Source organism: Anastrepha ludens, chromosome 2 (genome assembly GCF_028408465.1).
Source record: "Anastrepha ludens isolate Willacy chromosome 2, idAnaLude1.1, whole genome shotgun sequence".
NCBI classification, from domain to species: Eukaryota; Metazoa; Arthropoda; class Insecta; order Diptera; family Tephritidae; genus Anastrepha; species Anastrepha ludens.
Genome location: NC_071498.1, coordinates 179,381,410 through 179,396,225, shown reverse-complemented (window position 1 = coordinate 179,396,225; position 14,816 = coordinate 179,381,410). Strand labels below are relative to the sequence as shown.

Here is a 14,816-nt window from a genome sequence, read left to right as displayed (position 1 = left end):
AGTGGGTTGGTGTGTGACTACCTCTCGGGAGTGCGTATGTTCGAACCTCCCTGCATGAAACAGCAAAATGAGAAAAAGTGGTTTCTAATAGCGGTCGCCTCTCGGTAGGCAATGGCAAACTTCCGAGATTGTATTTCTGCTATGAAAAACCTCATCATAAAAACCATTTGCCGTTCGGAGTCGGTTTAAAACTGTAGGTACCTCCATTTTGGGAACAACATCAAGACACATGCCACAAATAGGAGTAAGTGATCGGCCAAGCACTTAACAGAAGTGTGCTCCAAAATTTATTTATTTTTTGCTTTTTTTATCCAAAAATTATACTCCCAAAAAACGTTTGCCAATTTGTTGCGGCATAAAGCGGTACGTTCGCAGCACCGAAATGCGCACAACAAATTGGAGGGTAAATTTGGCCAAACTTTTAACAAAAAATGTATGCTTCTGTATATACGAGGTGTGGCTACCAAATAACAGGACTGCTGTTGAGCGTGAAACTTTCTGTTTCAAAAGCAGAACCACTCAATTCTGTAAGAAAATGTTTTTAGCCAAAACCTTTTTGTTTTGTTTTTTGCTTCGCCGCCGCAAAAATTGTGCGTGGAACAATAAAGTAATAGAGCAAGATAACGGCGCGCTTATTCCGCATTGTATTTTAAGAGGTTTCCAATCAAATACATCACTCAGTGTTAATCCAACCTCCTTATTCACCGGATGTTGCGCCGTGCAGTTTCTGTAAAGCTCTGAAAGATAAAGCGACACGCGTCTCTTCATTTAATAGTCACACTTTATTTATGTATATGTGGATGTGGCATTTAGATGTAGATATGTTAATATAGGTATAATTCCAAACTTATTTGCTTTCTGAACAAGAATTTAATATATTTTGGTAGGGATTCCGGTTCATGTTCAGATTAATTGGATAGAGCTTTGACGTCAGCTTCGCCTTATCTGTAACTTCGACTTAGCTCACTAACTTTTATGGAATTTGAAGTGAGGTTTAGGAGTTGTTAAATCCCTTACGACACCCGAAGTCGAAAAAAAAACATTTGTTTTTTTTATCACAAGAAATACTAGTACAAAACCTTAGTTATGACTCTTTTAGACCCAGCCGTACAAAATATACCTATATAAATTTTTATAAAAAATCTTTTCATCATTCGCCAAAGTACGTCCGTACTTACTCATAACAGACTTATTTCCATGCAATGTGAAAAAATTCTATGCCAATAATGCCTACTTTTGCAGGTTCAAGTTGCCACTCAAACGCAACCACCAGTTGCTGCTCCCTATAGCAATGCGGCCACAGTTGCTGCTCGTGGATCCACACAATTCCATGCGACTATCTCGCCGGATGTTGGGCTTGGTGTATGTGCAATTTCCACGCAACAACAAATGGCAGCCGCTGCTGCAGCTGCCGCACAACAACTACCAGCACCGCCAATGATTACGTCCTCGAAAATATCCGGAGGCATTGCAAAGAAAGCCATCGATAAGCAGTCTCGCAAGGAGCGTAATCGTTATGCAGCGCTGCGTCAAACACCAGCAGGCAGTCAAGGTACGTGCAAATCCATTAAAGTGTAATTGCCAACTCTCTTTCTTTCAGTTGTCATTAGACAAAATTCTAATTCATAAACTGAGCACTGAATTGTGCCTCTGCTTTGAGGTTCTGTGAGCCTCTTCTCTCTGTTTATTTTTGCTTTGTTTCGAGCGGGTGTGATTGATGTGCCTTATACAGTGCTTACCAATCGAATTATGACTGAGAATTTTTAAAATTTTTCGGTTTATTGCATTTTTTGTTTAATTAGGGCTCGAGGCCGTATGCTTACAAGCAGAGTGAACAAGGATATAAAAAAAATGAAACCGAAACTGCCTAATTTAACAAGAGCTTTTAAAAAGTCAGTGTAAATAGCATCAATTTGGACTGGTTTCGTAAAAGCTGACAGATAAAAAATGCATTCTTTGCGCAATCGTTTGTGTTTCTAGATTATAAATAAAATGAATACATTTCTAAATTCATAAATTGTTACCTCATTAATACCTTATTTTCGATATAATTGTTTTTGTTTTAGTCATCATTTTTAAATTTTCGTATCGGTCATAATTCGATGAGTGGATAAGCCATTTAGGTAAAATTATGTGAGGCCAACTTTAACAATTTTTAAATAGAATGATTTCTATAGATTGAAAGACAACATAAAAACATACATGATAAAAAAGTTATTTAAAAAAATAATATACATATATACAAAAAATATTAAATAAATATCAAATATTATAAAAAAATTATAATATAAAAAAATATGGAACAATATAACAAAATATAAAACAATATAAAAAAATATAAAGAAATAAAAAAATATAAAGAAATATAAAAAAGAAATATAAAAAAATATTAAAAAGAAATATTAAAAAAAATATAAAAGATTTATACGAAAAAAAAACTTAAAAAAATATAAAAAAATATAAAAAAAATATGGAACAATATAAAAAAATATAAAACAATATAAAAAAATATAAAGAAATGTAAAAAAATATAAAGAAATAAAAAAAAAATATAAAGAAATAAAAAAAAAATATAAAAAATATATACAAAATATATAAAAATATATACAAAATATATAAAAATATATACAAAATATATAAAAATATATAAAAATATTTAAAAATATATAAAAAATATATAAAAAAATATAAAAAAATATAAAAAAATATAAAAAAATATAAAAAAATATAAAAAAAATATAAAAAAAATATTAAAAAAAAATATAAAAGATTGATACAAAAAAATATATATAAAAATAATTTTTTTTTAATATACGCTTCTTTTCGTAATGCACACACCCCTCATGACCATATATGTATTATATATTTCTATTCTTCGTGATTACCTACTCACATACACATATGTACGTATATACATATGTTAGGTCGGGGCGATTGGCAACCGAAACCGCGTAGTAAAGATGATGATTCTTCTCCTTAAAAACAAAAAATCCTACGACACAGTGGGACAAATTGAACTATTAGAAAAACATGTTTGTTTTTTTACAGCGATCGACAGACATCGTTCAGGATAAAAAAGATCAAGAAAAAATTGAAATTGCTTTACGTTAAGCGCTGAATTTGAGCAAAACCGATGAGATTTTATATATGAAATGTATAACCTGTTACTATGTATGTGTACCGTTATAAAAAATGTATACAGTGAGCGAAATTATTGTGTATGATATCAAAAGCTTGTGTTTTTTTTTCAGAAATTGCACACTTGCAAATGAGCAATTTTTAGTTTATAAGTTGATTATCTAAGCGCATGTAAAATTTGCAGGCTAAAGCACAGAAAAGTAGTAAAAACGCTCTCCTGTGAAATTTGGTTTTTGGCACATATGATAATTTTGCGCAAATGGTTCGATAATACATACTAAGTTGCACATTAAGTTCTGCGGTTCCATAAGAAAAACCCAATTTTATGGGTTGAAATATAAATTTTTACTTAGTATAGTCTCCCTGAACTTCAATATATTTGTTTCAATTCATTTGTTTTCCATATTTGAAGTGAGAATCTGGAAGGGCTGCACAATACGCTTCCACAGCTGCTATGACCTCATCATTTGATGAAAAACGCTTTCCACGCATACATTTTTTTAGATGGAAGTCACTAAGCGCCAAATCTGGTGAACACGGTGGATGCTCCAGCAATTGGAACCTTAATTCATGGCCACTTTAGCCATTGTCAAATTGCTCTTGTGACACGGTGCATTGTCCATATGAAAAAGAATTTTTTTCTTTTGTAAACTGGGTATTTTTTTCACGAATTTTTTCCTTCAGCTGCTCTAAAAAGTCACAATAATATGCAGAATTTAACGTTTTACCAGTTTGCAAGCCCCGTCCTAATGTATTTACATATCAAAAAAAAAAAAAAGTTCTAACAAATTTATTCAGTTATCCTTAAATTATATTGTGCCTTATCTTTCTTTAAAGACTTTTGTTTTGATTTAAAAATATTTATTTGAGAATTCTTGGTTCGCCAATTTTTGAATTTTTTTTTACCCGTCAGCTAACACCACGAATCAGCAACAATACCAACAAACCGTTGCCACTACCACACTCGATAAGACCATCGACGTCGACTCGGAAACCGATTCAAATCACGATACCGCGTTGACATTAGCTTGCGCCGGTGGTCATGAGGAACTCGTTCAACTGCTGCTCAACCGTAATGCGAATATTGAGCATAGAGACAAGAAAGGCTTCACGCCGTTAATACTAGCTGCCACAGCTGGTCATGAGAAGGTAGTCGAAATACTATTGAAACATGGTGCCGAGTTGGAGGCACAGTCGGAACGCACCAAGGACACGCCACTTTCGCTGGCCTGTTCTGGCGGTCGCTACGAGGTAGTCGAACTCTTGCTTAAACACAACGCCAATAAGGAGCATCGCAATGTTTCCGATTATACACCACTCAGTTTGGCAGCCAGTGGTGGATATGTAAATATTATAAAACTGTTACTGAACCATGGCGCAGAAATAAATTCACGTACCGGTAGCAAATTGGGTATTTCGCCTTTAATGCTGGCCGCCATGAATGGCCATACAGCCGCGGTTAAACTATTGCTGGATCAGGGTTCTGATATAAACGCGCAAATCGAGACTAACCGTAATACCGCACTAACGCTCGCATGCTTTCAAGGTCGCCACGAAGTGGTGAGCTTATTGCTGGACCGCAAAGCAAATGTCGAGCATCGCGCCAAAACCGGACTAACACCACTTATGGAGGCAGCCTCTGGTGGGTATATTGATGTGGGTCGTGTACTACTGGACAAAGGCGCCGATGTTAATGCAGCCCCAGTACCGACATCACGTGATACTGCACTTACCATTGCAGCTGATAAAGGACACTTGAAGTTCGTGGAGTTGCTGTTGTCGCGAGGAGCGGCCGTCGAAGTAAAGAATAAAAAGGGCAATTCACCACTCTGGCTGGCTGCACATGGTGGCCATTTGAGCGTCGTTGAGATATTATATAGTCATCAAGCAGACATTGATTCGCAGGATAACCGTCGTGTATCGTGTCTAATGGCGGCCTTTCGCAAGGGTCACACCAAAGTGGTAAAATGGATGGTGCAGTATGTGACTCAATTCCCCTCCGATCAGGAGATGAGTCGTTTCATTAGCACAATCAGTGATAAGGAATTATCCGAAAAGTGTTTCGATTGCATGAAATTCATACGCGCAGCTAAGGAGGCACAGGCGGTGAAGGCCAACCAAAATGCTTCCATACTACTCAAAGAACTTGATAATGAGCGTACGCGCGAAGAGAGTCGTAGAGCCGCTGCGGCGCGTCGTCGTGAGCGAAAGAAGAAGAAGAAGTTGGAAAAGAAAGAAGAGAAACGCCGACAAATGGAAGGCGCCAACGGTGGCAGTCAAATGTCTGGTTCAAATGACCACGACGAAAAAGACTCGGATCAAGACGACGACAGCGATCACGAAGAAAATGGGCTTGAAGATGAGGATGATAATCAAATCGCGCGGAACTACCGCGAGGAAGGTGACTCCGGCATCGACCAAGGCTCGTGCTCGAGCACAGAAATAAAGACTATTATTATTGCCAACAGCATTGCAAATGACAATAACAATATCCAACAGCGTGAGGGAGATAATAATGGAAGGGCTGCTAAAAATAAAAAGAAGCCGAAAAATGTATCACAACAACTACAGCAAAGGAATACCAGCAATGACAGCAATACCGCACAGCAAGCAAATCTGGCAGCAGCGAGTGCAGTTGCGGAAGATGTTCCAACTCAGTCAAATAGAAGCGCGACCAAACAGTCTGCTTCTGCTCGGAAACAGCAAGAGCGTGAGCAGGAGCTGATGCCAGTAAAAGGTAGTAATGGGCCTACGAAAAAGAGTGGCGCACAGACCGCAGAAGCGAATACGCTCGCCGCGGCAAAGTCAATTGGCGCTGCTGTAGCAAGCAAAAAGGCTGAAATGCAACAGATTAGCTTGCGAAAAGAGGAGGCGAACAAGAAACGCGACAGCACCAAGCAACGCGAGAAGGAAAACCTTGCGCCTAAAGAAACACAATCCAGCAATACTCGTCAATCACAACGTGAGCGCGAACAAAATCAGCAACATCACCATGCAGCCATCGAGAAAACAAAAGGTGACAAAGACAAATTGCACGATTCCAACAGTTATACAGCACATACGTCAGCTGGCGGCGGAGGTTGTGGCGGCAGCAGCGCTACATCCACGCGCAAATCTCTCATTTTCTCTGCTACGCGCAACATTGTCGGTGGCGCTTCCGTAGGGAATGACGAAGTCAAAAGTGGTAAGCACGAAGACTACAATGTCACGGGCACAGCTACGCAGCATAAGTCGAGCGCGCCAAAACGCGGCGAAGACGGCTGGAAGGAGGTGGTACGTAAGAGCTCCACACAACAGAGCAGTGCCGCTTCATCAACGACCAGCGCCTCGACAAGTGCTTCATCAGCATCTACAGGCGCCAATAGCACTGCCTCCGCTGGCACTGTTGGAGGTGGCAATGGAGGCACCACAACAACCGTTCCTGCTGCCGCCACCGAAATGACCTGCAAGAAGGTGCAGGTCCCAGTAAATGCAATTTCACGTGTTATTGGTCGCGCCGGCAGTAACATCAACGCAATACGCGCCACCACAGGTGCCCATATTGAGGTAGAGAAACAAGGCAAAAACCAGTCTGAACGAAGCATTACCATAAAAGGACAGACGGATGCCACGAAACAGGCTCACATGCTTATATTGGCACTCATCAAGGACCCCGACGTGGACATACTCCAGATGCTGCCGCGCATCAACACCAGCATAAAGGCATCCTCTCTTCCTCTAAGCGTGGGCACGTGGGACAACAAAACTGCCACCGCAACACAGTCATCTGCCGCATCCACAGCTTCGTCGACGTCATCATCGGTATCAACGACTGCAACACATGCAGGCAATACAGGTAACGGCGGCAGTTCTCAGTCCGCCAATAGTAGTGGTGTTTCCGGTGGCGCTGTTGGCGCGTCCAAAGGTGTTGGTGTTGGCAGCGGTAAAAGTGGTAAATCCCAGTCCAGTGGAGGCAGCGGCAAATCTAGTTCCAGTCGCTCGCAGGCTAGCAAATCATCATTTCACTCACAACAACAACAACCGGGAAGTCGTGGCAGCCAGTCGCAGTCCTCAATCGGTAGCACGCAGAAGCTTAAATCCCAAGATATGTCGAATGCGGCAGGCAGCAACAAATCCACAGCTTCTAGCCATGGAAATAGTAGCAGCGGCAGTGTAATTCATGTGCAGAAGATGAGCATCACAACCAAACAGCAGCACACAAGCAGTGGCGAAAGAGGCAGTAACACCGTTGTTAACACGCAGACCTTCGCTGCCAAACTAAGTGGCACCGTCAGCACAAGTGTCGCTACATCCGCGTATTCACCGTCAAAGAAAGTTGGTGACGGTGTCAGTACCGGTCGCATTGGTGCAAGTGCGCCTTATGGTCGTGGCAAACCCGTACCGAGCAGCTCCGTTGCCTTGCCGCAGCTTGGTGCTGGCGCAGGCAACAACAGTAACAGCAATAGCTCAAACAATGCGCTGTCCGGCCCCATTGGAGTTTTCAATCCTGCCGAAGTGGCCGCTGTGAACGCTGCAGCTGCAGCAGCAGCAGCTGCGGCCGCCGCCGCAGTTTCCGCAGCAAATACGGTCGTGTCAAGCGCTATTACTACTACCACGGCATCAGCGACAACTTTAATCACAGGCACAACCACTACGACTACAACATCGACGGCAACATTTGCGGCTGCACCTGGTATGCGTGCAGTCACGCCAATCGGACCACCAAACAAACGGAATGTAGGCTCACCTGTTCCAGCAGTAACCGCTACATCGACACTGCAGTCGCATCAGCAGCCCACACAAATACAACAGGCGCAGAAACAACCGCAAGCAACTCAACTGCAGCAGCATTCGGCCGCTGTTACATCAACACAACCACCAGTAGGAACCGCTCCAGATAGCCAGCAGCACCTTGTAATCAGCTGTGCTGAGCTCACAAGCAATTCCGGTGGCACGAGCTCGGATAATGCCAATCAAGCGGGACTCAACAACGCAACAGCTGGCAGCTTTGGGGCACAGCTCGCTTCGAAAATTAGCAACGAATACACACTCTTCTTCAATTACCAAACGCAATGGGGCGATAACGTCCAGATGTATAACTCTCCATCGGCGCTGGTTAGTGACCCGCTACCCAAAGCGGATGCTTCCAAGGCGCCCGGTTACAATCGTAATATACTGAATTCACCAGTGTGCGGTAGCTCCAAAGCTTCCTCGAGCCACTCCACTTCACCGCCCAGCAGTGTGATGCCCGCACCGATAGGCAGCCACCAGCTACCAGTTGGTAGCGCAGCCAATGTAGTGCCACCATCGAGCCACAGTATGCTTGCTACAAGTATGTCGGGCGCCACCTCAACAGCTCGCTCTTCTCCCGGTATGAATACCGTATCTTCGGTGGTATCAAGTGGCGATAATGGCTCTATTACTACCGCAAATATTGCAGATCGCGTGGATATGGGCCTAAGTTTAGGTGGAGGAAGTGGCGCTGCCAAAGATTTGCAGCTACCCTCGCAAGGCAACGCAGAGTCACACATTTCACCAGGTGTGATCAAACCTCCTGCCCCGATTGGCCAACCGCCGTCGACGAACACTTCCATGAGCTCAAACAACGTCACTTCATCGAATATGCCTGCAAGTGGCCTGGCAATACAACGCCCGCCACCAAATACTAACCAGCAGCACAGATCCGGTATAGTGAATGCCTCACATACACCACCTTCAGGCAACGTCGGTGCACTTGATGGCAGTGCCGCCAGCACGCAACAGCCTACTATGAACTTCGGTCCCATCGGCCCCAACCATTCAACGCGCAACAACAACAATGGACCACCTGGTGCCATCGGCGAGCCATCATTGAATCGTTTCTATGAACAATTGAACATCACCAGCAACGCGCATCACGTGAAAATGCAGCCCCCTTATGGCATGCAAATGCATACCGGTGTGGTGGGTGGCGGAGTCGTGGGTGGTGCCGGTGGCAATGGCAACCATCCACTATCGCGCCTCAACATGCGTAACACAGCTTTTGGTGGACCGGGTGGTGGCGGCGCTGGCAATATGGGATCGATGCAACAAACAATCGGACAGCCACCACAGCAGCAGCCCTTGTTGGGCGGTGGTATTTTCCATCAACAACATCAACCACCACAGACAAATCCGAATTTCCCTTCAGGCAAATCTTTGGCGCCGGGTTGTAATTTGGCTCCCGGTGCGCGTGCTCAGTCCCAACCACAAAATGTACCACAAGCGCCAAATGCTGCCGCACCGCGTTGGTATGGCAGTTATATGGATGTGCTGAATTTGGAAAATAGTGGAATGGGTGGGGCGGGCAACAACTCACCGGCTGCAATGTCGCCCAATCAGGTCGCAGTTAGCAGTAGTCTGCTGCAACAACATGTGACCGCACAGCAGCAGCAACAACAACAAGATGATATGCGTAAAATGCCACGACCCATAGGCACCGAACGCGCCTCATGGAAATGCAACAACTACCCAATGAATCTGGGCGGCGGTGGTGGCATGCCGGGTTCAGGTTTGGACGACGGCATGGGCTCTGGCATGCCTGCAGCTGTAACTGGTCTCATGCACGGTCCTTGGATGATGGATAAGCCGCCACAAGCAGGTCCGCCACAACAACCGCAACAACATTCGAATTGGATGAAACAACAATATCGTTTTTACGGTGGCGCCGCAGCTGGTGGTGGGCTGGGTGGCATGGGCGGACCGACAGGTGGTCCCGCCGACTATCATCATCAAGATCAGTTCATTGTAAGTACACAGTTAGGAGACAATTCAAGCCGGAAGGTTAAATGTCAATGATGATTTTTTACAGATGCCAATGGACTATCACGGCTCAATGCCACCGCATAATATGCATCAGAATACAGCGATGAACCTAATGCCACCCTATGGCTATCAATATATGGGGCAAGGTTCGGAAATGCAGCATGCGATGCCGGACAAGTTGGATACGTGGGACCACGACAAGCAGGTGAGTTGAGGCGGATAACTAAAATTACTTTTACTAAAGCTATGCAATTACAACAAATGCGATCGGGCTGCCAGAAATTTAAATTTTTAGTAGTTTTCTCAAAATCAGAGCTAGCATAACTTGGAATAAATCAAAATTGCTAAAAAGAAATAAAATATATCTCTAAACGAGTAAATCGTCAATTCCATGATTGGTGCTCAAGAAATTAATTTATTTTTTGTTCTCTTTGCTTTGTTTAGATGTGGCACAATTGGGCCAACTGATGCTTTAATGTGCTGCAACAACAACCACCCTACCAGCAGCAGTACCAGCCGAAGCAGAAGCAAGAAGGCGTCAAATTGTCATCAAAAGTTTTAAAATGAATATTTAATTAAATATTTGTGGTGTAGTCGGCAGCAGTATAAGCGGCCAGGAGGGGAGTAAGGAAGCGAAGCAAGCGAGAGTTCATAAACAACAAATGCTACTATTACAACATATACACATATACACATATATACACGCACTCAACAAAATACCCATATCTACATACATACTTAGCTACCCTACGCGTATATACGTATATATCTTTGGATTAAGCTGAAAAGAAATGAATGAATATGAATATTAAATGAAAAAATACATAATAATTACTCTAAAATGAAAACAGAAGCCAACAACATCAGAGAGAATTCAATTACTTTAACATAAAATCGATAACAAACAAAAACAAAAAACGATTGAAATATTTTCTTTTATCGCTCATTTGTGCTCAAAGACGAGCAAAGAAAGTGAAGCGTACGAAAAAAAAGCAAAAACAAAAAAAAAACGAAACTTAAACAACAACAAACAAAAACAAGAAGGAGAGCAAAGGAAAGGGATGAAAACAAAAGAGCAGAAACGAGTTTGCAACGCGCTCAATTTAAACGAACTTTTTCAACATTTATTAATTATTGTATTGGCATATGTTGGGGGAAATGCTTGTGTGTTTGCTCCACCACACTCCACCCACATATAGTTTATATACATATTTACATATTATTCGCGTTGCACGTAAATGGGCCAGCGCGACGAGTGCGCAACTATGGCGAATTTACTATCGGTTTGCACTTGTAAAATTTAGAATTTTCTTTTATTAGATTTTAGTTACTTTTGCCTATATCCACATACATTATAAACTATTATCTATTATTTGAACTATATATTTGTATGCATGAAATGATGAAATTCATATAGAAAATAACAAACAAGTAAGCAGAAAAAGTGAAAATTACAAAAAAAAAAAACAAAAAAAAATTATTGTCTCATCTGGGTTTTTTGGATATTTCGCAAGTAATATTACTTCGCAAGGAATTGAGCTGTTACATTTTCAGTTGGCATTTTCGGCATTTTCTCTAGGTAATATTGATGCATGAATGGGCGCAACAGCGTGCTTTGCTGCCAGAACGTCATGGGCCGCACAAAAGTTTGCTGCTTTATATAATATAATGATCGTATAACTGTTGTTTTGTTGTTGTAGCAGCATAAATATTCCCCGTACATATATATGGGGAATGCTGCTGAAGTAAATTCGGGACGTTCCGGTTACGCAGAGCCGACTGTCGTGGGAACGTTGTTGTCTACAGTTCTAGTGCGTATTGGAGTTGCAGTTTCGGAATGGGCGCGGTCGGTTTTTGTTTGAGCAAGTAATGTTTTTTTTTTACTATTTTGCTTTATTGCGAATGTTGAAATGTTTTTGGCGCTTAAGCTGAAATGCTTTGAATATATATGTAAATATAATATTTTATTATTTTCAAATATTTCCCAGCATTCACAAATAAAATAAAACGTCCATGCAACCTAAATATCTAAATGCCTCAATGTGTTTTTGGTGTTATTTACATCAGGCGTAAAATATACCCACTCTTGAGCAATCGCTCGCTGCTATGTCTTGTACATTTGGAGGTACGAGTATAATGTTGCATTGCTTGCTTCTCAGTAAGTGATTGACTGGTGCCGCATGGATGTGCACGAATAACCTCAAACAAACAAATAAATACAAATTCCGGTTTTCTCGCTGTGTAAGTTGTTTAACAACTCTAAGGCGCATTTGCTAATTATTAATCGTAAAAAATTAATTAATAGCGCCTTTGGTGGCATAACGTCGTGTATGTTGTGTATACATACATACATACATGCGCAGAAGAATGTTCAGTTGTCAATTGTAAGCAGCTGCTGTGTAAACATTAGCCACTTTTTATCCATTTAAGTACAACTTATTTTGGTCAAAGGCAGTTGGAAATTTTCTTAATTTAGTTTGTAGTTGATTTTGTTATTATTTTTGGTTTCCTACAAGTGCATACTGTGTGCGTGCATACGTTCTGAGGTGCCAGCACGGCTACGGTGGGTTGTATGTACTACGAAAAAAAGCAAAAAACAGCAAAAAAAAAATTGTGTATAGTCTGCTTGACGCGGGCTGCCGCTAGCCATTAGTTTTTCTAAGTACCAATAAGTAAACATACATACATTTGTATATGCATCATCCTATATGCATATGCTTGCATACATCCAATACATACAAACATACATACATACATACATACTATATACCTATCTATTTATTCTGCAAATATGCATAAAGAGTATGCAAGTTTATTAATGGAACTCTCTAGAAGATTAGGCGCGTATTTACACATAAAATACACACATACATACATACATACATACATACAAACATGCATATGTCAGTGCTAGAGCAATGCAAGTTGCTGCTTAACTATGAATTCGTCAAAAAATAAAATAAAAGTAAAATGAAAATAGTATCAGAAAAAAAGTATAGCATAACAGCGTGAATACTTGCGAAAATAAATATTTGGCAAAAACAAAACAAAAAAATAAGAAAGAAAAAGTATAAAATTTAGGTCAAAAAATGCGTAAAATTAATATTGAACAGTTCTTTCACTTTGCGTCTATGCACATGCGCACATGCATATGTACATACATACATATGCACATATGTGCAGAAATATTTTTTTCGGTTGTTTTGTTTTTCAAAATGCAGAAGTGCAGATTTTCCGCTTATATGAAAAAAAAATTATAATTGAAACAAGAACCCACGTGCGCTTTTCTTCGCCCTACACTTTATTACACTAATACTAATGTAGGTCATAATAAATAACTGCAATGAATATGAAAAAATAGAGGTTATAACAAAAACTCACAACAGACCACGTAAACGAACAGAATTCGCGCTGCTTAAATACATACAAACATTTGTAGTTGATGGAAAAGCAAAGCAAAAAAAAACAAAAAAGAGAAGAAATTTAAACTTACATAAAATCAATTGTTCATTATGCGATAATTAAGTAAATTGCTGAGGGAGAGCAGCTCACGAGCGGCAAAATAATCTGTAATGTTTGAGTTCCACCAAACCGCTAAACCGCTGACGTGAAAACAGTACTCATAATAAACGAATGCAACAAATAAAATGTAAAAGAATAACAAAAAAGAAAGAAAAAAAAAACACAAAATTGTTCAACTTAAATTTTAGAACTGCGCGTGCGTAACACACACACACACACGCACTTGTCACGTATTCCCGCAGCGATTGCAAAACAAATGCAGAACTGCATGAAACGATGCTGAGGATGCATGCAATGATGTTTGATTTGATGATAACAATGATGGATGTTGATGAGAACAATGATGATGATGTCATGGACATAATTAATGATTACTGTAACTGCTGTTTACGCGCTAAACATTAAAATTATTACTATATACACAAAAACAAAAAGAAAAACAAAACAAAAAAACCACATAATAATGATGATTGCCGTTGAATACGATTATTATTATTATTATTATTATCGCTATACTTGTAATGATTACTATGAATTATTATTATAATTACTGAATATTATATAAATATATTATAATTACAATTATTGATTATATTAGCGATGCTACTGATGGTACGAATGGTACATTAAAAAGCAAAATAATATAAAACAAAACAAACAAACAAAAAAAAAAAAACAACAAAATATTAAGAAATGAATCCCTATATATAAATGGTGTAATAACAAAAATATTATTAAACTTAAACAACAGTTTAAAATATGAAATATGCAACAAATGAACAGTAAACCACAACCGGAACAACAGACGCAGCAGCGAAAAACTTAAGCTAAAAAACAACAACAAGAATTATATTACACACAAAAGCAGAAAATAGGAATTACGCTCAGTATAATAACGGTAATAAAAATGATTATACTGATGAACATACAAAAACAGAAAGAAATAAATAAAATTAAATTAAACTAAAAATACTTGTTTTGCTTGTAGCGAGGCGCATCGGTCGTGGCACGAAAAAATAATTATTTTCAATAATTTTTTTTGCTAGTCAATTGCTTTAGGTGGGTAGGTAGGTGAAACGGTTGAAGTGCCAGTTTGATACCATTATGAGACCTGCAACAGACAGATATCTACAGCCAGCCAGAGCTGTTGATATATTGATTGATGGGGTTTAGGTTGGCACACTTGCTTTATTTTACAAAAATAAAAACATAGCATTAATACATCATGTTTTGACTTGACTTTAGCAAAATTTCAAAAAAAAAAAAATTAATAGTAAAAGTTATCGTTGTTTGTGTGGAGCCCGTTTCTCCAGAAATCTCTTGCGGTGATCATCACAAGTCCTTGATCATCTAAAAGACAAGAGAAATTAGCCTGATTTTTAAGGAAAAAATTT

The 14,816-nt window shown here is 40.0% G+C and overlaps 1 protein-coding gene across 12 annotated transcripts in view; it reads left to right on the top strand.

Moving 5' to 3' along the window:
* LOC128855952 (ankyrin repeat and KH domain-containing protein mask) overlaps nt 1-14,138 on the top strand; it is a 34,194-nt gene extending 20,056 nt beyond the window's left edge. For all 12 annotated transcript variants that reach the window (XM_054091219.1, XM_054091218.1, XM_054091223.1 and 9 more), the window contains 4 exons: nt 1,243-1,552; nt 4,052-9,882; nt 9,947-10,105; nt 10,345-14,138. In XM_054091219.1, the coding sequence (XP_053947194.1) occupies nt 1,243-1,552; nt 4,052-9,882; nt 9,947-10,105; nt 10,345-10,368 (6,324 nt within the window). In that variant the 3' untranslated portion in view covers nt 10,369-14,138. The remainder of the gene's footprint in view (nt 1-1,242; nt 1,553-4,051; nt 9,883-9,946; nt 10,106-10,344) is intronic.
* The last annotated feature ends 678 nt before the right edge of the window (nt 14,139-14,816 follow it).